Raw genomic sequence first — 23,254 nt, forward strand, 5'->3', positions numbered from 1 at the left:
TGCATGTGCACGCGCATACATACACACAATTAAAAATAAAAATCTTCAGATAACTTTAGAATTAAAGAAAAATTGGTAATGATAGTGCAGAATCTCTGTATATTGACTTTTTCCCATATATTACTTACTTCTCTATTGCTGTTGATAAAACACCATGACCAAGGCAACTTACAAAAGAAAATCATTTAATTGGGCTTATGGTGTCACAGGATTAGAGTCCATGACAGTGAACCAAACTCATGGCAGTAGGAACAACTCAAAGCTCACAGGAGACAGAGAGAACTAATTAAAAATGCTGCAAGTCTTGTGAACTCTCAAAGCCTGCTCCCACTGACACACCTCCTTCAGTAAGGCCTAATCTTTCCCAAACAGTTCCACTAACTGGGGACCATGTATTCAAAGATGCCAGCCTACAGGGGGCGCATCTCATTAAAACCACCACAACTTATTAACATATTAGCATGGCGTACTTTTTACAATTAAGAAACTTCTGCGAATTAACTGTAATGCTGAATTTGCTTTGATTTCTTTTGATTTTACTGACTTTATTAAATCTGTACCACATGTTTTGTGGCAAATTTTTTTGAGGCTCATTTATTAATGATAGTTGAACAGATTTCGGTATCTTGTTGATGTTGGTAATTTGAACAAGCTAGTATTTGTCAGTTTTTACTCTGGGAAGTCTTTCTTTTCTTTCCATATTTAGTCTGTGGAAGGAAGTCATTGTGCACGAACCACAGTATTAAGAGTGGAAAATTATGTTCTTACTCCTGGATTGTGAAGTTTTATGTAGTTTGTTTAACATTTGTTTCTTACTCTTTTACCCATTTGTTTATCGCTTAGCATGAACTAGTGGCTATTTTATTTTTTTCATGTAAGTCAGATTTCTTTGCTGGTTTGTAGTCCTAGGGATCAAATCTCAGGTCTCACAGGTGTAGGCAAGCATGATTGCAACCAGTGAGCTATTCCACCAGCCCTCGACTTACAATTTAATACTGTGTTTAATTTGTTGCTCCAGTTAACTAATTTGCTGCTTTCATTGGTCATTGGGGGCTCTTTGAGTTGTTCGTATTTTTGGGTGTCACATGCCCAGAATTCTGTGTGTTTATGTGTTGACTTTCCTCAGTTTTGTTTATTCTATTTCTTACTTTCTGGTGCTCCAAGGTGCTTTAAACTTAAATCTCTGTCTTTTTTTTTTTTAAGATTTTATTTATTATGTATACAGTATTATTGTTTGCATGTGTGTCTACAGGCCAGAAGAGGGCGCCAGATCCCATTATAGATGGTTTTGATTGCTGGGAATTGAACTCAGGACCTCTGGAAGAGCAGATAGTGCTCTTAACCTCTGAGCCATCTCTCCAGCCCCCCATCTATGTCTTATATCAGCCAGAGAATCAAACATTTTTGTGTTTTTGTCAGCAACTGTTACTCTCAGTTACTTGCATTTTAGCCTTTGGAATAGGTGTAGAATGCCATCTCCTTTTTTTGATTTTTCCCTTTACTGAGCTTTTGTTTTTATTTACATCTTTTGCGGTGTGCTTCTTTTTGGCAGTATAATTTCATATCTTTTGCCCATATTTAGTTGGGTGCTCCTAAGAGTTCTTTGTATATTTTAGATACAAGTATTAACAACATAGCATTTTGCAAATATTGTTCCCATTTGTGTTTTCATTTTTTTAATAGTATCTTCCTCAGAAGTGTTTGATTTTAATAAAGTCTTGTTATTTTTCTTTCATGACTTGTGCTTTTGTGTTTTGTCTAAAATCTCATTGCCAAGCCTCAGGGTCAACAAATTTTGTGTTTTGTGTTTAGATAATGAATTCTCCAGCTTTGTTCTTCAGTATCATATTGACTGTTCTAAGTTGTTTGGTATTCCATATATACATTACTGAGTGTAGTAATGTCATATTCTGATCTACTTAGAAGGCTGAGACAGAATCACAGGTTTGAGGCCAGCCTGAACTAGGCACAGTAAATCCAAAGTTTTAAAAATACAAATAGGGCTGAAGATACATGGCATCGTGTTCAATCTCTATTGTATATTGAAAGAATGCTTTGGAAGTGTTCAGGCTAAGACTTATTCATATTGTACCGGATGGATATAGCTGTGTTTGAGTTTACTGAAAAATCAGAAGCTAAATTACTTCCTTTTTTCTTAGGAAAACAATACAGTTTGAGCTTGTGACGGGGAGGTGTGGCGAGGTGTGCTTTGTAATTATGTGACCTTCCTGCTTATATTTACGCTTCACTTCATAAAATTGCTAGTAGTATTAAGAGAGAATGTCTAGTATGTGTGGCAATTGGTTATCACAATGCTTGATATTTGGTAAGCATTCAGAAACTATTAATCTTTTGTTATTAGCCAGAAGAAGTCTTTTAGACTTGATACCATACAAAGGTAGTTATGTGCACTGTACTGTAGGAACATTTGTTGATGAATACTCTGGGATGATAGTGAAACAAAGAAAATCCCTCATGTTCTTTAGATGGGACAAATATAGTTTATGTGAGGGCTGGCAACATTTTGCAGGTGAAGAGCCAACCATCAACCTTCCTTTTCTCTTAGTTTTCAGAAACTGTTATGATGTGAAATATTGGCATAGGCTCCTTTAGAGCAACTCTTGGTTGCCTTGGGCTATCCTTAGATTCTTATTATCTGACATGACCTGAACGTAGTCTTTTATTTTTACATACTGCTTTTTATATACATCTAGTTTTAAGTGTTACCAATTCCGTCTACTTTATGTTTGTAAGACTTGAATCTTGCTTGCATTGGTACAGATCAGGTGCCCAATATGTTCTTACTATAGTTACTTACCCAAACTCCCTCACTGGGTCTCTTACTTCCTAGCAGTCGGGACTGTGGCTGCTGTACCATCCTCTTTGCCATGGTAACGTCTTTCTCTACTGTGTTGCTTGTTTTCAAACTGCTTTAGCAGGGTTTGACTTCCCCATTTTGGATGTACAAACTGTTCAGAGTCAAGTAAAGTGTCCAGTGGGACATTTTAATTCTGTTCAACTATTCATAAAAGCATTAAATTCCTTTATTTCTTTTTTTAAAAATTTATTTATTAATTATGTATACAGTATTCTGTCTGCATGTCTGCTGCAGGCCAGAAGAGGGCACCAGATCTCATTACAGATGGTTGTGAGCTACCATGTGGTTACTGGGAATTGAACTCAGAACCTCTGGAAGAACAGTCAGTGCTCTTAACCTCCAAGCCATCTCTCCAGTCCAAATTCCTTTATTTCTTGATTTACAGTTGCTATCCACTCTAGTAAGTTTCTTGAAGTTAAATTCTGTATTGTTGATATTTTGTTATATAGTCTTTTCATTGTATAGGAAGTTTATTTTTCTTCAAAAGTTCTCTTTACCAGATTAAACAATAAAGGTGTTCCTCTCCATAAACCTTTTAATATCTTCTTTAAAAATAAAATAGTACTTTATTTTATGTGTATAAGTATTTTGCCTGCATGTATGTTTGTACACCTCATGAGTCCCTAGTATTGGAGGAGGCCAGAAGAGGAAATTGGATCATTTTGTAATTGGAGTTATAGGTGGGTGTTAGGAATTGAACCCAGGTCCTTTGGAAGAGCTGCCAGTGTTCTTACTGCTGAGCTATCTCTCAATTCTCATCTGTTGCTGTCTAAATGTGTCATTCAGATGAATTTAACATACTGTTTTGTACTTGTACATTTCAGAATGACTGACCTTGGTTTTCTATAGATTTTAGCTTGACGGTGACTTTGGTTAGTCCAAATAAGATAGGTAAGAACATTGTAGACTGGAGGCAAAAATGTGAAAGAGTGGGGCTTAGAGATTAAGAGCACAGGCTGCTCTTCCAGAGGTCCTGAGCTCAATTCCCAGCAGCCACATGGTGGCTCATAACCATCTATAGTGGGATCAGGTACCCTCTTCTGGCATGCAGGCAGAACAGAGTGTGTGTGTGTGTGTGTGTGTGTGTGTGTGTGTATACTTTAACAAATGTGAAATCTTTAACAAATGTGAAAGATTGAAAGTAGCTTTGGATTGGGCACGTGTGTGTTTGAGTGTGTATACGTATATGTGCTAAGTGTTTTATTTAGTAAACCATACTCAACTCGTAAACTTATATGTACAGTCATGGTTTCCTTCAGGCATTCAAATCTTTGTGCATTCCAGTATTGTCCACTAGTAAAATTAGATAATAGACTAGTTGGTTTTTCAGGTTCTTCTGAACTATCTAATTTTTGCTGTTTTAAGTGAAAAATGTAAGTGTTCAAATATTTAGGTGCTGTAACTAATAACCAAAGAATGAGGCCTGTTGGTATTTTATAAAAATAACTGCATTTAGGTGTGTGTGCGTAGACAGACACACACATTTGTTATCTATGGAAGTTACTTCTTTTCCGTCATTGCCTAGGGTGTTTGCTTATGTGTTTTAGGGTTAGGGCTCTTCATTCATACCTTCTGGTTTTGGTATAATGACCTTTATGGAGGAAGACAGAGAGTTTGGTAAATATGTAACCGTATTGTTATGAGAGGACTTGAAGAGTGTTTCTCTGTGTTAACTAATATGTGCAAAAATACCAAGGAAGTGTCTGTAAGAGAACTGATAGATTATTTACTGTTGAGTAACCTTTTGTCTTCGTTTTCATTTAGTACCAAAGATGATATTGATTTTGGCGCCTTGGCTGCAGAAATAGAAGGAGCTGGTGCTGCCAAGGAACAGGAGCCTCAGAAGTCAAAGGGAAAGAAGAAAAAGGAGAAAAAGAAGCAAGACTTTGAGTATGTTTTAAAAAGCAGAATTTTTTTTATATCTTGGGTATTGGAGTCATCTAATGATTCCAGTGCTTCAAAATGTATTTTACTCCTTTTCTAGTGAGAATGATATTCTGAGAGAACTTGAAGAATTGTCTCTGGAAGCCCAAGGCATCAGAACTGACAGAGAAGCTGCTCCAGTCAAGGTGAAGGATGTTACCATTCGTGCCTCCTGCTCAGGGTTTTCTTCCTAGTGATGTTTTGGGAGCTGCATGGAGAATCCTGTGATTGTAGATATGTTAATAGTTTCTATAAAACAGGTCAAAGGGAGGAACCAAGTTGTCTGAAAGAAGCAATTTTTTAAAACCTTTGACAGTTAGAAATAACACTTTTTGGGAATGTGGAGGTACTTAATATTGTATTGCTTCTTGATAAAACTTGTACATTTGGGGACAATGATGACATTGCCCTCCTCTACCTTCACTTTTCTATGTATTTTTCATTATTGTTTCAGGACACGTGGACTTTGAGATGTATGGTGAATGAGAATTGTATAACAGGCCTACACTAGTGTCTATTGTGTGGTTGGATTTTTTTTTGTCTTTTTAGATTTATTTATTTTATTTGTATGAGTGTTTTGCCTGCATATGTGTATGTGCATCATGTGTGTGCCTGGTGCTTACAAAGGTCAGAAGAGAGAACATCAGATCCTTGGAGATGGAATTACAGATGGTTGTGAGCTGACATGTGGGTGCGGGAACCAAGCCTGGATCCTGTGCAATAGCAACAATTACTCTTAACTGCTTAGCTGTCTCTCCAACCCCATACTTTTTTTATACTTTATAAAACAATACAAAAATAATCATGCTTCCATAAAATGTATTTAAAATGTGTCCTGAGGGAAGCACTTTATTCTGAGGGGTCCCCGATTATTTTTAAGGGTTGACAATCTGTCGATATTTCTAATATGAGAAACTTTTTTAGCTTACAGAAAACAATGAAGAAGAATCTGCCTCAAAACAAGATAAAAAGAAGAAAGGACAGAAGGGCAAAAAAACAAGTTTTGATGATAATGATAGTGAAGAACTGGAAGATAAGGATTCAAAATCAAAAAAGGCTGCAAAACCTAAAGTGGAAATATTCTCTGGAAGTGATGATGATGATGATGATTCTAATAAACTTTCTAAAAAAGCTAAAAAAGCTCAAAAATCAAATAAAAAATGGGATGGGTCAGAGGAGGATGAAGATAATAGTAAAAGAAGTAAAGAACGTTCTAGAATAAACTCTTCTGGTGAAAGTGGTGGTGAGTCAGATGAATTTTTACAGTCCAAAAAAGGACAGAAAAAAAATCAGAAAAACAAGCCCCTTCCTAACGTAGAGAGTGGGAATGAAGATGATGACGCCTTCAAAATTAAGACAGTGGCCCAGAAGAAGGCAGAAAAGAAAGAGCGTGAGAAAAAAAAGAGAGATGAAGAAAAAGCAAAATTACGGAAGCTGAAAGAAAAAGAAGAGCTAGAAAAAGGTAAAAAGGACCAGAGTAAACAGAAAGAACCTCAGAAGAGATCTGAAGAGGAAGGTTTGAAATCAAAAGTGGCTCTTGATGCAGGAGCTGCCTCTGAGGAGAGAGGAGACATTCCTACAGCTATAGAAGGTTGGTAAATAACCACAAAAGCCTTTGGCTCCTATCTAATCTAAATTGTGATCATTATACTGTACATTATTTGGTGACATGCGTGTGTGTGGGTACACTCTCCTGTGCATTCAGATACGGAAATCAGAGGTGATTTTAGGTCTCTACCACTATCACTCTTCATCCTACATTTTAAGAAAATTCTTTTTTAATTTCTTGAGAATATAATAATACAGCATTTCTTCCTTCCCTTTTTTCCTTCCATACCTTTCCATATACCTCTCTTTGCTCTCTTTCAAATTCATGGCCTCTCTTTTTCATTAATTGCTGTGAGATGGTCTCTCCCAAGAGTGTCAGAAACTATACTCAAAGTCTCACCAAAACGATTGCCTAAATGTGTGTTGAATAAGGACAGCAACAAATAGACATGCTATAAGGGGCAGGACAAGCCCATGCCTCAGCAGTACACAAGGAACCACAAGCAGCTAAGAAATACTGAAATCATGATAAATAATCATGTAAAATAACCTGTAAAATAGAAAAATAGTAAATCAAGAGACTTAAATTATTTAAATCACTTAAGTGACAGTAAACGTTTTTGTTTCTCTTTTAAAAACAAATTTATTTCTCTTATTTACACGTGCCATATTGTACGTGCAGAGGTCAGGGTACAACTTTTAGAAGAAGTCAGTTCTCCATTTACTGTTAGTTCCAGGCATCAAACATAGGTTGTCAGGCTTGACACCAATCACCTTTACCTACTGAACCATGTTACTGGCCTCACTTTTGTCTTTTTTTTTTTTTTTTGTAGCTGAAATCTAAACATGCTAGCTGATTGCTTTCCTTTAGAATAAATAAATCTAAATATTAGGTGGTTTAGATTTTTAAAAATCGTCATTTTTCCTTAGACTAGAAAGCTTTTAGTCAAAAGAAAGTGACCTGTTTTTATCCATGAAATTTTTATTTTCTGAATTTTGAGGAGAAACACTATCACAGGAATATTACCCATTTTATTTCTTTAGATTTTTATATTTTGTTCCAATATCCCCATGTTCCAGGTATCATTTTTATCATTCTTATCTAACAGAAGTGAAATGGCTATAGCATCTAAATGGACATAAGCTAATTTGATTCTTTAGAATTTCAGACATGTGTTGTGATTCCCAGACTGAGAGATACCTGAAATGTAGTGTCTGTCTCCTTTTTACTGCTGATAGGGTCTGTGTGTCCTCTTGTGTTCATCTGGATGTCTCAGACCAACACTAACATTACAGGTGCCCCAGTGGGCCAGCTGTAATACCTGATGTACTTGGTACTGATATACTGAGACACCCAGTCTCAGGGCACCACGATGCACTGGTGTCAGAAGCCTTGTCTCAAGGTGGTCCTTGAATCTTGGCTAGCGTTTACTCGTTGACAGAGGAAACAGCTTGAGTGCTTTGCCTGCATTCTTTTTTGTAGATGACAATGAAGGAGACAAAAAGAAAAAAGATAAGAAGAAAAAGAAAACAGAAAAAGATGAGAAAGAAAAAGAGAAGAAGAAAGGCCCTAGTAAGTCCACTGTTAAAGCTATACAAGAAGCTTTGGCTAAGCTTAAAGAGGAGGAGGAGAGACAAAAGAGAGAAGAGGAAGAACGGATTAAGCGGCTTGAAGAACTAGAAGCCAAACGAAAAGAAGAGGTATGTTTTTCATGAAGTTGAAAAAACTGATAGTTTTACTTGTTCCAATGTACATTTAAAAAAATTCATAGTTGTATGGGCATTTTAGTTATACTAACTGCTCTGATATAAATATAATAAGATGAAAGAGGTACAAGAGAATCTTACCTTTATTTCCCCTTGTACAGACTGAATTGCATGTGTTTTATGGCTAATGATATATCCTGGTGTTATTTAAGAACAATGTACAACATTTAAGTACCTTCATTCATAAGTCTCCTAAAATAATATTTTGCATGAATCTCAAGAGTTTTGAAGTTTGTGTTGCTTGTTTTAAATTTTATGGTTTATTCAGCTAATAGAATTTTTATATGCCATGTACTTTTGCTTAGGAACGATTAGAACAAGAAAAAAGAGAAAGGAAAAAGCAAAAAGAAAAAGAAAGAAAAGAACGCTTAAAAAAAGAAGGGAAACTTTTAACGAAGTCACAAAGAGAAGCCAGAGCCAGAGCTGAAGCGACCCTTCAACACCTCAAGGCTCAGGGTAAGTAATGCTCTTAACAGCTTCTTTAACGCAATAGATCCCTGATACAGGAGCTTTAGTTCAGGGTGTGGAATTGAAAAGCTAAGTAAAAATGTTAAGAATAGATATGTAAGTGTTGTTGTTCAGGAGAATGATTTCTACATTGATGGAAATTTGTGTGCCAACGATAAATTTCCATGAAATTTTCCCTCCCTCCAAGAAACAAACCTTTTGGGCTAGAAAGATGGTACTGCTTTTCCAGAGGTCCTGAGTTCAAGTCCGAGCAACCACCTGTGATGGGATCTGGTGCCCTCTTCTGGCTGCAAATGTGCATGCAGGCAGAACACTGCATAATAAACAAACAAAAAGAAAAAAGAAAGGGAGACTTTTTAACCAGTTCCACCAATTATCAACTCTTTTTTGTTTCTGTTTTATACCCCTTCTGAGCATGGGTTTTTTTTTTGTTTGTTTTAATGGGGTTCTGTAGAGTGAGTCATAGGCATTTATTTTATATTTTTCTTCCATATTATTTGTTTATGTAGCAAATAAACATTTTATTTAGCATAATAAGAATATATATTATTACTAAAAATTTTTATTCAAAAGTTTTTGTAGGTCCATGAGTGTATGTGCTCATGGAGGTCAGAGGTTGACACTGTCTCAGTTGCTTATCCACCTTGTTTTTGAGTCAGAGTCTTTGGCTGAACCTGGAGCATATCAGTTGATTAGAGTGGGTGGCCAGTGAGCTCCAGGAGCCTGCCTGCCTGTGGCCTCCAAGTGCTGTGGTTATAGGTGTTATGTGATGTTTTTTGCTTTTTTTGCTTTTTGACGGAATTGCCACCCAGCTTCCAAATAAATCACATACAAAGGCTTATTCTTAGTTATGAATGCCAGGCCTTAGATTGGCTTGTTTCTTGCCAGCTTTTATCTGTCTATATTCCTATATACGTTTCTTTACTTCTTTCTCTGTGGTTTGCTGTGTAATTGGGAGGCTGGCCCCTCATGTCCTCCTCCTCTTGTTTTCTTGCTCCTACTCTTCTGCCTTTCTCCTTCTATTTATACTCTCTGTCTACTAGCCCTGCCTATTCTTGCGCCTGCCTTGCTATTGGCCATTCAGCTTTTTATTAGGCCATCAGGTGTTTTAGATAGGCAAAGAATCACAGCTTCACAGAGTTAAACAAATAAATCATAAACAAAAGCAATACACCTTAAAATAATATTCCCTAATATACAGCTGAGCGCTACTATGCTTGAAGTTTTTGTTGGAGTGTTCTTTAGTGTAAATGCTGGGGTTCTGAACTCATATCCTCATGATTGCTCTGTAAGCAGGTCGCATAAGGGACGTTGTTAGAATTATATCAGTAGCTTATTTATTGTGTACCTCGTAACTGATACTATGGTGATCTTTGACATTGCTTTTCCCTCAGAAATCTTAGCATTTGAGTTCTAACATACATAAGAAATGATGATGTATTGAGCTTAAGCAGTTTGTTCAATATTCAAAGCTGAAATTTAAATTGTTTTTTTTTCTCTTGGTGATGAATTCTTTATTATGTTTGTACTTAAATTTCAGAAAATTTATGCTTATTTGGGGATAGAGCTTTAAAACCAGTGGTGTTAGAAGGTACATTTGTATATAGCTAACACCCAAGCATCAAAGCATCAGATGTGACTGGTGACTATCTAGAAAGCTAAAGGCCCTTAGAAGATATTTTAATGGAACAGAAAGAGAATAATTTTCCAGGTTCAGAAATGTTATTTTTTTTTAGTAGCTACAGATGTAATTAGATGGAAATTAAGATTTTATTTAGTAGCAGTCTTTAGAACATTTCTCAAGAGGTACCTCTGACCCCGATCTCTTTTTTTAGTCTTCATAATGCTCCCTAGTGCCTGACTACTTTTGGTTCCCTGCTGTCTAGAAATAGAAAGTTTTCATTCCTTAAGTTGATATGAAAGGCCCTCTGCAGTCTAATCTTGTGAATCATCTCAATAAAAGATCTTCTAGAGTTGGCTCACTGTGTCTTTGAAAGGCAGCTTATTAAGTAGAAATAAGTTAGCACATTCATCCCCTTGCTTATTCGATCCAGAATGGGTTCTTGGACGTCTGCAGGGCTCTCTGATCATCGCTGTGAAAATCACTGCAGGTTTTCAGTCAGCTGCTAAGTTCATTGAAGGAAAGAGCTCTTGGAGAACTTGAGTGTGATTTCAAAAGAAAAGCCAAATGCTGGTGTTGATCACGAGTGTAGTATTTCAAGAATCCCTGTCTGGAAGAATAGTCAGTTGATTAAATCTGGGGTGGTATCCAGCCTGCAGTTTCCTCATTTGACTTAAGCTTTTTACCTGGTGGATATGAAATACAAGGAAGGGAAGCTGTACTGGCTACTTTATTAGGCCAAAGAAAGAGGCTATATATTTCTCTTATCAGAGTTTTAACACTGATCTTTGCAATTCTAGACTCTATAAGTACCTACGTGTATATACATATATTTATATTTTAAAATTAAAAACATTCTTAGTTTTATTTTTGACTTTGTTCAAAATCTATACTATATAATTCCTGCTGTTGCCCAAATCATAAAACTTCAGACAAGATTGAATGCCTGTGTTAGCGAAAAGGAGTTCTGAGTGTCTTTTGGGTGTGTTATAGGAGTAGAGAAGAGGGGTTATAGTATGGAAGCATTCACTTGTAGGTCTGTACCAGTCCCTGACTGCCTTGCCATTCTCCCTTCTGGCTGCCTTGGTGTTCCTTGCCCTACTACCTCCCCAAACTGCCTTGATGTCCCCTACAATAACCTTGCTGTTCCCAATTATACCTGTGTCCCCTCACCCCAAATTGTAAACTGAGAAGAGTATATTTCCTTCATACTTAGTAATGTTACATATTAAATTTAACTGTGGTTTGCTCTACTGTCCCAATTTAACAATACCTCTAACTTCCTTTATTTGCAAGAAAACATTAAAATAATAAGAATGACAACCATGAACTCAAACAAAAATTGATTAATGACTTGAAATTAGAATTTTGCTTTGTATAAGTCTCTTTATTCAATCTCACTTATATTGCTTTTTAAAATTATAATACAGCAAAGTATTACACATTCATGAATGTTGACAAGAAAATACAGGTCCAGTAGGTAAATTATGCCTCGATGAAGAGGAAGCATAATCAGAAAACATGTAATTTTCAAATATGATAAAAGGAAAATACATAAAGATAGCAATTTCTTGGCAGTTCACACTATTCAAAAAGAGATTTGGACATTTACCCATTGTTTCTTGCAGTGTCAGTTTCTACAAATTTAGGAGAATTGTAGTAAGTTTCCCAGTTGCCCAGACTCCTGAAATAATCACACAGAAACTACATTATTTAAATCACTGCTTGGCCCATTAGCTCTAGCTTCTTATTTGCTAACTCTTACATCTTAACCTATCTCCATTAATCTGGGCATCACCACGAGATCATGGCCTACCAGCAAAGTTTCAGCATGTTTGCCTCTGGCAGCGGCTCCATGACTTCTCTTTTAACTCTGCCTCCTTTCTCTCAGCATTCAGTTTAGGTTTTTTTCCCACCTACCTCTATTCCCTGCGCAGGCCCAATACAGTTTTTTTTTATTATTATTAATTAATGGTATTCACAGCATACAGAGGGGAATCCCACACCACCTTCCCTTTTCTGTTTAAATAAAAAGGTTTTAACTTTAACATAGTAAAATTACATATAACAAAACAGGTATCAAGTAATAATTACAGTTACAATATTTATATCTACTTTATCTTATCATAACTAAGGAAAGCAATAATTAAAACTTTTCCAACTCCATCAAAGATCCCAGAAGGATATAATATTACCTAAGTTAATAGGAAGCGCATTTTAACTAACTTCCAAAACTCTAGAATTGACAGAGACATCTTGCTGCCTAGACAGTCATCCAAAGTTCTTCTGTAACGTTGGAACATCTGTCTTCAACCTACAGTTCCATAAAATCCATCAGATCTTTCCATGAAGCAGGAGATTTCAAAGATAATTCCACCTATATTGGCAGTTTTCAGTCACTTCTGTATCCTGCAGGCTGTCTTACAGACTCTTTGATGAAACAGGGACCCTGAAGGATGGTCTCATCTTTAGGCAAGTTCAGCAGTCATTTTTCTGTGGGTCCTGCATGTCTATTTAAGCAGTCCAGGCAAAAGCAGTTTCTTGCCCAAATGGCTAGCAAACTCCATAAGGAGCCTCTTTGATACCCATCTTCTTCTTGAAGTAATTGGTACAGATGTGTCTCATTGTCATGAAATGTTCAAAGTCCTTAAAACATTTTAAATGCCATATTCTGTTAGTCTATGAAAGGTTTATAAAGAATAACTATCCATCTGAAATATATCTCTGTACATCCAAAAAAATCTAACATGACTACAAGTTTGACTATTACAGATGATTATCTACTAACCTATATTTCTTAATTATACATTACATTGTTAAATGAGCTGTACAAACACAATACCTTAATCAAGAGCAGAAATATACATATAACAAAATTGACCTTACATTTGTATCAATAAACCAAGATCCATACCAATGCAAATCTCTATAGCATATCCCCCTTTAAATATAAACACTATTTGGGAATTTGGGCATAGTTCTCTCCTGCTGTTTATTGGGTGAAGTATTTTGGGGGGTATTCAAGGCGACCTTTGGGGGGGCCTGGTTCCATCATACCACATTAGTCTGGAATTAATCCACAGGTTCTTATTTTCTGTGGAAACAAAAGAAGAACCTCTTTTCCAAAGCAGTCTTAGGCCCAAATTTTGAAAACAAGAAACCTTTAAAGTATATATGTTGGTTACTTGGCTTCTTCACAGTCAAAAAATTCAAAGAAAATACAATATACATAATCCAGACTCTGTGTATTTTCCATCTTTATGTGGCTTATTTGTTTTAAACCTATTACTTTTTAATATTTATTATCTTTACTCCTTTAATCTATGACTGTCTGTACTCTATCTCTTTAAAAACTTTGTTTCATTTTTTTAATAAACCATTAACTTCTTTTTATAACTCTCTTTAACCTTTTTCTTCTCTCTCCCAAGCCTACATATATTTTTCCAACAGTGTGACCCATTTAGTGGTCTTTTATGTCTGAATCTGTCCTATTGTGTACTGAAATTCTTTTCTGACCAAGACTAGTTTTTAAGATGCTAAGCGCTTCTTAAAAACCTAAGTGGTGTCATTGCTAGGGGAAATACAGCACTGTCTTCTTACCCTGCCCAGTCCTGCATGGCAGAGCTGTTCATTGCCTCTGAGAGCCATATACATTGCCTCATTTTTAGGGCACACAGCCAGTCTATGTTGCCATAAGCAAGTTGTAGCACATTGCTCACAAACCCTATTTAAATGCTCAGTCTCCTGAAAGAGCCAGAGGTCGTGCTGGCAGCACAGCCCAGAAAGCTGGCCTTTCGAAACTGTCTGGCTTTTTTTCTGCTACTGCTGAATCAGGAAAACCTCTCTTAAAGGAGCCACAGAGTTAAGCCTTGCTTAAGTCTGCTTGTGTGTGTGTGTGTGTGTGTGTGTGTGTGTGTGTGTCTGTCTGTCTGTCTGTCTGTCTGTCTGTCTGTTTAGAACTCATTTTCAAGCTCTCAGATTTTAAGTAGATTTTAAAATCTACTCTGTTGGCACACCAATTTGTAGTAAGGAAGGCCACTTGTTTCCTGGTCACCCAGGCTCCCAAAATAATCAGACAGAAACTATATTATTTAAATCACTGCTTGGCCCATTAGTTCTAGTTTCTTATTTGCTAACTCTTACATCTTAATTTAACTCATCTCCATTAATCTGTGCATCACCACGAGGCCGTGGTCTGCCAGCAACGTTTCAACACGTGTCTTTATACCTTCTCTCTGACCCCATTCTTCTTTTTCCCAACATTCAGTTTAGTTTTCCCCGCCTACCTATATTCCCTGTGCAGACCCAAGGCAGTTTCTTTATTAACCAATGGTATTCGCAGCATACAGAGGGGAATCCCACATCAGAGAACAATTTAACAATACACATAAAAGACCATTAAAAAGCTTTCTTAACCTTGTCAGAAAACTAAGGGAATGTTTACTCTGGAATGTTGAGTTAAATAAAATGAGTATGTCCTTTTACATATATCAGACGAGTCACCTTTGAATTTGTTTCTCACCAATTACTAAACTGACCAGGAGGCACAGAATTCTGCATTATTTTGACTGTTTTGTAAAAATAATGAAAACTTCCAGTCACTTTGTAGTAGTTTTAAGTATTTCTGTGATAAATTACCACAAACTTACTTCTTAGAAACAGCACAAATTGTATAGTTTACAGTTCTGTAACTGGAAGTCAGAACTGGACTGAGGTATTGACAGGACCATATTTAGAGCTGCTAAGTGAGAATACATTCTGTGGTCTTTTCTGGCTTTAAGAGGACTGGCACAAGACTATTGAAATAGGCTCTTCTTTACTCATGAAGAATTATGTGGTGAACTCGGGTCTACCCAGAAAATCTAGGATAATTTCCACACTTCACATAAGTCAAAGTACTTAGCCTTAAATCATGTTGTAATTGTCTTCATTGTCCGTCTCTTCCTCCTGTGCCATATCATGTTTCCTCTTATGGGATGCACACGAGCATCTTTCATGAGGATGCTTGATCTGCCTTCCACAGTTAAAATAAGTTCCCATTTTCTTTGTGAGTTATCTGAAAGGGCAGTATTTTATTTGTGTCGTGTTTCATCCTGTCATTCAGAGATCAAAATCTTGCGAGGCGGTAGTGACTGAAGTCTTTAATCCCAACACTTGGAAAGCAGAGGTAGGTAGATCTCTGTGAGTTCTAAGTCAGCCTGGTCTACGAGACCTAGTTCCAGAACAGGCTCCAAACCTATAGAAAAACCCTGTCTTAAAAAAAAAAATCAAAATCTTTTGTTGACTAAAGATGAGTTAACGTATTTCTCTGGTGTGTACTGCAGGACTGGATGCTATTGCTTTGTTTATAACCACTTGTCACTTTAGTTCTTCAGTTTAAGTCATGGGGGAAAACAGCTATTTTAAGTACAATCAAGAGACAAATGGTGGTAAACTTTGTATTACTGAGGATGTATTTGAAGGAGTAGATATTGAAATAGACCCTGCTTTTCTCTTTCTGGCATCCCTGTGAGATTTTTTGGAGGCACGTTCGTTCATCTTTGTCAGTTGTGCCCTAATTCTGTATTATGCTTTAGTAATTTTTAGTCCCAGTTTATGGACTATATTATAATATTTTGTGGTCCTTTAGGGAATGATAGGAAGAGTCTCAGAATTCACTTTTAACTGTAAAATTTTAAATAATTTTCTTTGTGTTTGAATTGAGTACATTATTGCATAACAGTACGTGAAATTAGAATAATATTCACATTTGTTTGCTTAGTGGTGGCCAGAGTTAGTAAGGAATTGCTTACTCAGTAAAAGTTTGAGAGACTTCACTTCTACTATAATAGAGTGATAGCCACAGTAGTGCTACGGATTTAGAAAACACCCAGAGACCACCCTAACTCTGTGGGTTTGTAATTAGCCCATTCTTAGTCCCATGGTCAGATTTGGGGCTGAGGCCAAGGTAAAGAGGAGGGCTGCTTTTGAAGGCAAAAGGCCACCATCTTCCTGCAGACCTGTGCTTTTACCAGTATGAAACATTCCAGAACTTTTGCATTCTTGGAATTCCTGGTCTTCATAGCCTTAGGTTGCTCACAGAACTGGCCTCAAACTTATGAATCTCCAGCTGCTGTACTAGCATGAAACTTATCAGTAATCTTAGAACAGAAAACTCTAAAAGAACATCTTTTTAGTAGAGGAACCAGTAAAACAGTCTCCCAAGAGGTATATTGTATAGGGGGAGATATGGGGAGAAGAGCTGGAGAAAGAGTCTAACAGTGGTGTTCCTACCTGGCATAGCTCCAGCATACCAGGGTGGCTCTTCCTAAGACAGGGTTCAGGAACTTGGTCGTAACAAACATCTGAAACAAAGACATGATTGCAGGGTGGTCATAGGTAGTCATAACAAGGTGGTCATAACAACAAATAGTCATAACAATCATTTAAAACAAAGGTTTGGTTGTCATTTCCTGGAACAGGCAGTACAGAACCATTTGTAGTTATGGTTACAGGCCAGGCATAACCCAATACTTAAGAGATGAATTTAATCATAAACAAGAATGAACCTAGTTTGCCTTTACTATAAGATGGCTTTCAAGCCCAAAATGGAGACAGGCTGGTTCATCAAAGACTTTGAATTCTTAGTTTCTCTGAAGCCAGATAAAATATTGCTTCCAAGTATACTCTGAAGAGTTGGGCGTAGATAATTTATTCATTTGTTGGTCAATAGAGTCAGTTAATCCAGAACTCAGTAAGTAAATTGAGGTGACTAGTAACAAAACATGTGAAGCAAACTGAATGACCGATATGTCAGATTCTGTAAATGTACTTGACTGTCAGTTAAGAAGCAGAGCATTTGAAAATGGGCAGCTGTGCTATGTATAAGAGGCCCACTTTAAAAAAAAAATCTGTTTTTTTTAAGAATTTTTTATGTGTATTAGTGTTTGCCATGAGAAGTTTCAGGACCCCTGAAATTGGAGTTGCAGACAGTTGTGAGCTGCCATATGGGTGCTGGGACTTGAACCAGGTTCTCTGGAAGAGCAGTCATCTCTCCAGCCCTACTTTTGCTAGAATGCTCTAGACTAGAAGGACAAGAACATAGAAACATTAATATGAGTTGGAAGGAAGCTACAGTTTTACATTTATGTAACATGAGGGGCCTGCTTGTTGGGGTTTCTGTCCTGCCCAGTTCCCACAGCCAGCAAGTTCCAAACAAAGAAAATCACACAGAGGTCTTCATAAGTTATAAACTGGCCCATTAGCTCAGGCTTTGTATTAGCTCTTATAACTTATATAAGCCCATTATTCTAGTATATGTTAGCCACATGGCTTGGTACCTTTTTCAGCGTTGCAGGTCACATCTTCCTTCTGTGTCTGTGCAGGATGGGAGGAATGGGCTTCCTCCTTCCCAGAATTCTCCTGTTCTCATTGACCCACCTCTATTTCCTGTCTGGTTGTCCTGCCTATACTTCCTGCCTGGCTACTGACCAATCAGCGTTTATTTAAAACATAATTGGCAGAATACAGAGTTGTCCCACACCACATTTATCTGAAATATGCTTCAGAAATGTAAACTTTCCAAAAATCAGAGGCATGAATAATAAAAAACACTGTTTGTGCTTTCCTGTATTATATAAAAAAAGAACAAAAAACAAAAAAGACAATCATGTGCCTGTGGACACCTAACTTCAAAGTTCATGACAAATTCATGCCAAAGTAGATTGCTTTTTTGAACCATAAAACAAATTTTAGGTTCTTGTTTAAAAAAAAAAAAAATAAGGACATGTGTATTTTATTGCCCCCAAAACAGAATTAAGTTAAAAATTGATAATGGAAGTCTATTGGGATCTTGGCATAGTGACACAGACCTGTCACTGGGAGGCGGGACAGTTCTGAGTTTGGGTCCAGCTTGGTCTACCATAGCAAGTTTTAGGTCAGTTGAACTAAATTATAGGACCCTATCTGGGAAAAAAGCCCCCAAAGCAAAAAAAAATCCCCAAAATAGATATATCTGGGGAGAAATCTACAAGTTTTAAAAACTAAACAGTGCATTTCTCCTATCCAAAGAGGAATTCTTACTGTAGATGAGGAACATTTGATAAAAGGGCAGTGTGTGTGTGTGTGTGTGTGTGTGTGTGTGTGTGCGCGCGCGTGCACACACGCACACACAGCTACTCTCTTTGTGACTTAAGAGCTAGTTCCTGGAGATGATCAATAACATTTAAAACTAGTGTGGGTAGTGAAATGGAAGGTATTGCTGTGAACAATTATATGCCTGTATATTCAAAAATGTAGATGCAGTAGAACAACTTTAAAAAGGTACAAACTAACTAAACCCATAAACACAAACCCTCAGTTTTGTGGTCTGTTTAAATCTTACTAAATTAATTTTTAACAAAGAAAACAAAATTAGTTCCTAGGGACTTTAAAAGATAAGTAGTATATTAGACCAGTTATGCGTTCTATATTCCAGAAATAGCTTGTATGTTTTTTAAGAATACTTTACATACTGAGACAAAGGCATTTCAAGAGAGGTTATGCAGACTATATATAGCTCCAGGTTGGTCTGAAACTCCCTTCAATCCTTCTGTCCTAGCATCTTGAGTATGAGCTATACAGTACCTGACCATTTAGAAACTTAAGTGAAAAAGCTCTCAACAAAAGTTTAGCAAAGTAACACACACACATATTCTCTCTCTCTCTTTCTCTCTCTCTCTCTCCAGATACATAGATAGATATGTGGATACATAGCTACCTACTTAAAGTATATTTTTATATGGGTATTTACATATATGTATACGTGAGGATAATCTCATAAATTCCATATTATCCTGAGAATACAAAGCTGACTCATAGTGATTATTTGAAAATCAATCACTATGTTTTCTCATATCAGCAATCTAAAACATAAAAATTACATGATATATACCAGAGAATTCAGAAAAATATTTTGACAAAATTGTCATTTAGTATATTTACTAACAGTTTTGGTGAACTTCCTAACTTGACATTTTAAGGCGTCAGTCTCCTCCTGCTATCCCTTCCCCACCAAAAGGGCACAGCTGTTATATTAGTGGTAAAAAGTTTGAAAAGAAACCTTAACAGTGGGCTGAAAAGATGGCTTGGTGGGTAAAGACAATTTGCTGCCAAGTCTGACAACCTGAGTTTGCTCCCTGAGGCCCAGCCACATGATAGAAGGAAAAGAATGGATTCTCGTAAATTTTTCTCTGACTGACTTCCAGATATATATGTTGTGGTGTGTGCCTGTATATAAACACACAAAAGTAATATTTTTTTGTTTTGTTTTTCTTTTGGTTTTTCGAAATAGGATTCTCTGTATAGCTTTGGAGCCTGCCCTGGAACTTGATCTGTTGACCAGGCTTGTAGCATGAGGGCCAGCTTGTTGGGGTTTCCGTCCCGCCTGGTACCCCAACAGCCGGCAAATCCCAAAGAGAAATTACACACAGGACTCCATAAGGTTATAAACTGATTGGCCCATTTAGGTCAGGCTTCTTGTTAACTCTTATAACTTATATTAACCCATTATTCTCATCTATGTTAGCCGTAATGGCTCCATACCTTTCTCTGCTGGGCAAGTTACATGCTGCCTCTTCGGTGGTCTGTACAGGAATGGCTGAGAGAGAGCTTCTGCTTCCAGAATACTCCCAGTCTCTTTGCTCCACCTCTACTTCCTGTCTGGCTTTCCCGCCTATACTGCCTGCCTGGCCAATCAGCGTTTTATTAAAATATGATTGACAGAATACAGATAATTCTCCCGCACCACAGGCTGGCCTTGAACTCACAGATATCCACTTGCCTCTGCCTCCCAAATACTGGAATTAATGTGTGTGTGCTACCACCACCCGGTACACAAAACTAATGTAATTTTAAAAATTAATAGAAAGAAACCCTAACTAACATATTGGAAAAGGTAGGGCAGTCTTTGCTCACTATGGTCATTCAGCATTGTGCTGTAATGTCCTGACCTGTGAAATTGGGCTAAATAAATGAATGGCAGGCAGACTGGATAGTAACAGAGCTGCTCTGCTTCTTCATGGTAGTGGTGTTTGCAACTTGCTAGTTCTCTGTGTTTAAATGTGAATGTACAGACACCCTGTGCAGAAACCATAGGTTTCTCTTTGAATGCTCTTATATTTTAGGTTATGTATCTTTGAATTGAATAGAATGTTGTCCTTTTTTTGGTTTCTTGAGACAGGGCTTTTCTTTGTATAGTTCTGGCTGTCCTGGAATTGTCCTCAAACTCATGGACCTGCCTCTGCCTCCCAAGTGCTGGGATTAAAAGTATGCACCACTACTGCCTTACTTAAAGTATTGTTTTTAAAAATACTTTCCTTTTTTAAAAGTGTTCAGATGAATCAGGGAATCACATGTAGCCCACGTGGACCTTGAATCTAAAAGGATGATGGTCCTCCTGCCTTACCCCCTCCCATGTGTTAGGATTACGAGTATGTTACCATGCCTCATATTTTAAATACTTTCACTCCAGTACCAAGTAAACCAGATACCAATATAAGCCTTGAATTTTCTTCTCCGCTCCTCACCAGGTGTTGGAGTGCCATCAAAAGATTCGTTGCCAAAGAAAAGGCCCATTTATGAAGATAAAAAGAAGAAGAAAGCACCACAACAGCCAGAAAATAAAGAAGGTTTGTATATGAAGTAGCCTTGGTTTAGAAGGGATTGTGTGTGTCTTTTTCTCACAGCTGTCAACAGAAAGTATGATTCTATAAACATGCATGTATGTGGGATTTTGAGGTCTGAGCCCAGGACCCTACCCAGCCAAAGGGATTTTATTATTTGGCTATATCCCCGGCTCCAACACTGTGTTTTCTTCCGTGTTGTTTTTTACCATTTTAATCATTCTCACCTGGTTTAAGTGAGAGCAAAAGGGAAAGTACGTTAGAGGTTGGAGAAGAGCTAAGTAGCTATGAGTGCCTGCTGTTCAACCAGTGAGGACCAGGATTGGAGGATCCTAGCACCCAGGGAACAAACTGGGCATCCCACAGATGCCTGCAGCTCCAGTTCTCTGGGATCCAGGGCCTTTTCTGTCCTACACAGTGTGCACGTATATTCACACACAAAAGATAAATTTTCAAAAAATACTTTGGATTAGTATATAAATAGTATTTAAGTCCAAAAAACAATGATTTCCTTTATAAGTATCAAATGTTTCCCAGACTTAGGAAGACATGTGTTCTTACATCAAGGATTCTTATTCTGTGCTGAGTCGGATATTTGAAGAGAAATTATAGACAGCAAAATGTGGTTAATACATTTCCTGTTCCCTTTTAGTATCTGAAGCCTTGGAAATAAGTGTTCCTGTGGAAGTTGTGGAGCAAGGAATACCAGAAAAAGAAGAGACACCCCCTTCTGTTGAACCAGGCCAGTAACATCAGGTTTTCATTAATTCCTGTTACATAGTGTTCATGATTTGTAAATTATCATCAGTAAGTAGTTTGGAGCCAAAGAAATTACTAGCTTAGATGGTTTTCTTCATCATTTATTTCTTTAACCCATCTCTTTTCATTTCTACTTTGAGAAAATATCCAAGTGATACTTGAATTAGTTTTATTTCTCTTTAGTAATGTCAGTAAAATGTCTGTTAGAAACACTGAAGGGTTTTGGATTATCTTTGTTTTTATTTATGGGTCAAAAATCTCTAAGCCTGAAGTTTTACCTTATGGTGTGAAAGCAAATTGGGAACCTCTTTAGTTAGAACTTTGTAAGAACCATAAAACATATATTCTGAAACCTTAGAGGTTAGCTCCTGCTTACTAATCCAGATGTGTACAACTTAGCGTATTCGTGTGTGTGTGTGTGTGTGTGTGTGTGTGTGTGTGTGTATACATGCAACTTGCAAGCATTGGTGATTTTGATTTTTTTCACACATTGTTCTGAAAGATAAGTCTGATAAGAGCAAAATAAAAATCCTGTGTATAATGTGTGAGTTGAAAGTTTTAAAGAACTGAGTTTATTCATACAAGTTTAAAATCTAAACATTTCATTGTTTAGGTTTCTAATTTATTTAAATTGAAAATCTACTTTAAACTTAATAAAAGCATATTGAAAACATATTAAGAAATTGTGAAACATTGAGTCACAGTAAGTTACAGCATGCTAGATATATTGAAAGATAATTCCAAAGAAAACAGTTGCATAAATATTTTTTCATAATTGAAGTGTGTCTTTTTCTATGCCCAGGCATAATTTAATACTTACGAAAGCAGCCTCTTACTCTCTAGTGCTTTTTGTCATAAATAGCAACTTGTACTTACAGAGGAAGAAGAAGAAACTGAGGATGCTGGGTTAGATGACTGGGAAGCTATGGCCAGTGATGAGGAGAGAGAACAAGGTAATCGTAAGTACATATTGATAAATCCATTGATCTCGTATCACATGTATTCCTAAATCCAAAGTAATACGTTTTCAGAAGGTCATCTTTAAGGTGATAACTGCCTAGAATGCACTTGTCCAGTGTGGTGTGAGTAGCTTGTCTAAGGGTCACCTACACAAAGCCTAGCAGCATAAGGCAAAGATTGGTACACTTTGGCTCACTGAATAAGATGTAAATGTTTGTTTTTTGGTCATTACATTTGCCTTTTATGACTAAAACCCCTTTCTTTGAATCTAATTTCTTATAGTTTTCTTTCCTGTATTCTTGAGAATATTTGGCTGTTTGATTTTTGAATGAGTCTCCCTGATCAGATTAATTTTTAAAATGATGCTATTAGAGATTTTTAACTTGTACATTTTCACTAACAGTGTCTAGTGCCACCTTCTTGTATACCATCGCTTTTTTTCTTTTCAAATTCTGTTGTTGTTTTTGTTTATATTTTGATCTTTGAAGACAGGGTTTCTCTCTAGCTTTGGAGCTCAGATTCTGTTTTTTAACCTCCATCCTCCATTGTTGTTCTTCCTCTTTTTTTTATATGATAGATTGCTTCGTTGGATTGGAGAAAATTTTAACATCTTTTGCTTCATTTTTATTTTAACTTCTTCATATTTAATTTGATACCTTTTTTCTTATTTGACACAGTTTCAGTATCTAG

At 36.8% G+C, this 23,254-nt stretch overlaps 1 protein-coding gene across 4 annotated transcripts in view; it reads left to right on the plus strand.

The window, feature by feature from the left end:
- Eif5b (eukaryotic translation initiation factor 5B) overlaps positions 1 to 23,254 on the plus strand; it is a 54,448-nt gene that overhangs the window by 10,575 nt on the left and 20,619 nt on the right. For 2 of the 4 annotated variants that reach the window (XM_048430276.3, XM_048430277.3), the window contains exons 2-9: positions 4,643 to 4,768; positions 4,863 to 4,947; positions 5,726 to 6,392; positions 7,833 to 8,050; positions 8,422 to 8,572; positions 20,753 to 20,851; positions 21,498 to 21,587; positions 22,483 to 22,563. In XM_048430276.3, coding sequence (XP_048286233.1) covers positions 4,643 to 4,768; positions 4,863 to 4,947; positions 5,726 to 6,392; positions 7,833 to 8,050; positions 8,422 to 8,572; positions 20,753 to 20,851; positions 21,498 to 21,587; positions 22,483 to 22,563 — 1,517 coding nt within the window. The remainder of the gene's footprint in view (positions 1 to 4,642; positions 4,769 to 4,862; positions 4,948 to 5,725; positions 6,393 to 7,832; positions 8,051 to 8,421; positions 8,573 to 20,752; positions 20,852 to 21,497; positions 21,588 to 22,482; positions 22,564 to 23,254) is intronic. The other 2 variants (XM_048430278.3, XM_048430279.3) reach the window with 1 other exon arrangement.

This window comes from Myodes glareolus, chromosome 18 (assembly GCF_982192425.1).
Source record: "Myodes glareolus chromosome 18, mMyoGla1.1, whole genome shotgun sequence".
NCBI classification, from domain to species: domain Eukaryota; kingdom Metazoa; phylum Chordata; class Mammalia; order Rodentia; family Cricetidae; genus Myodes; species Myodes glareolus.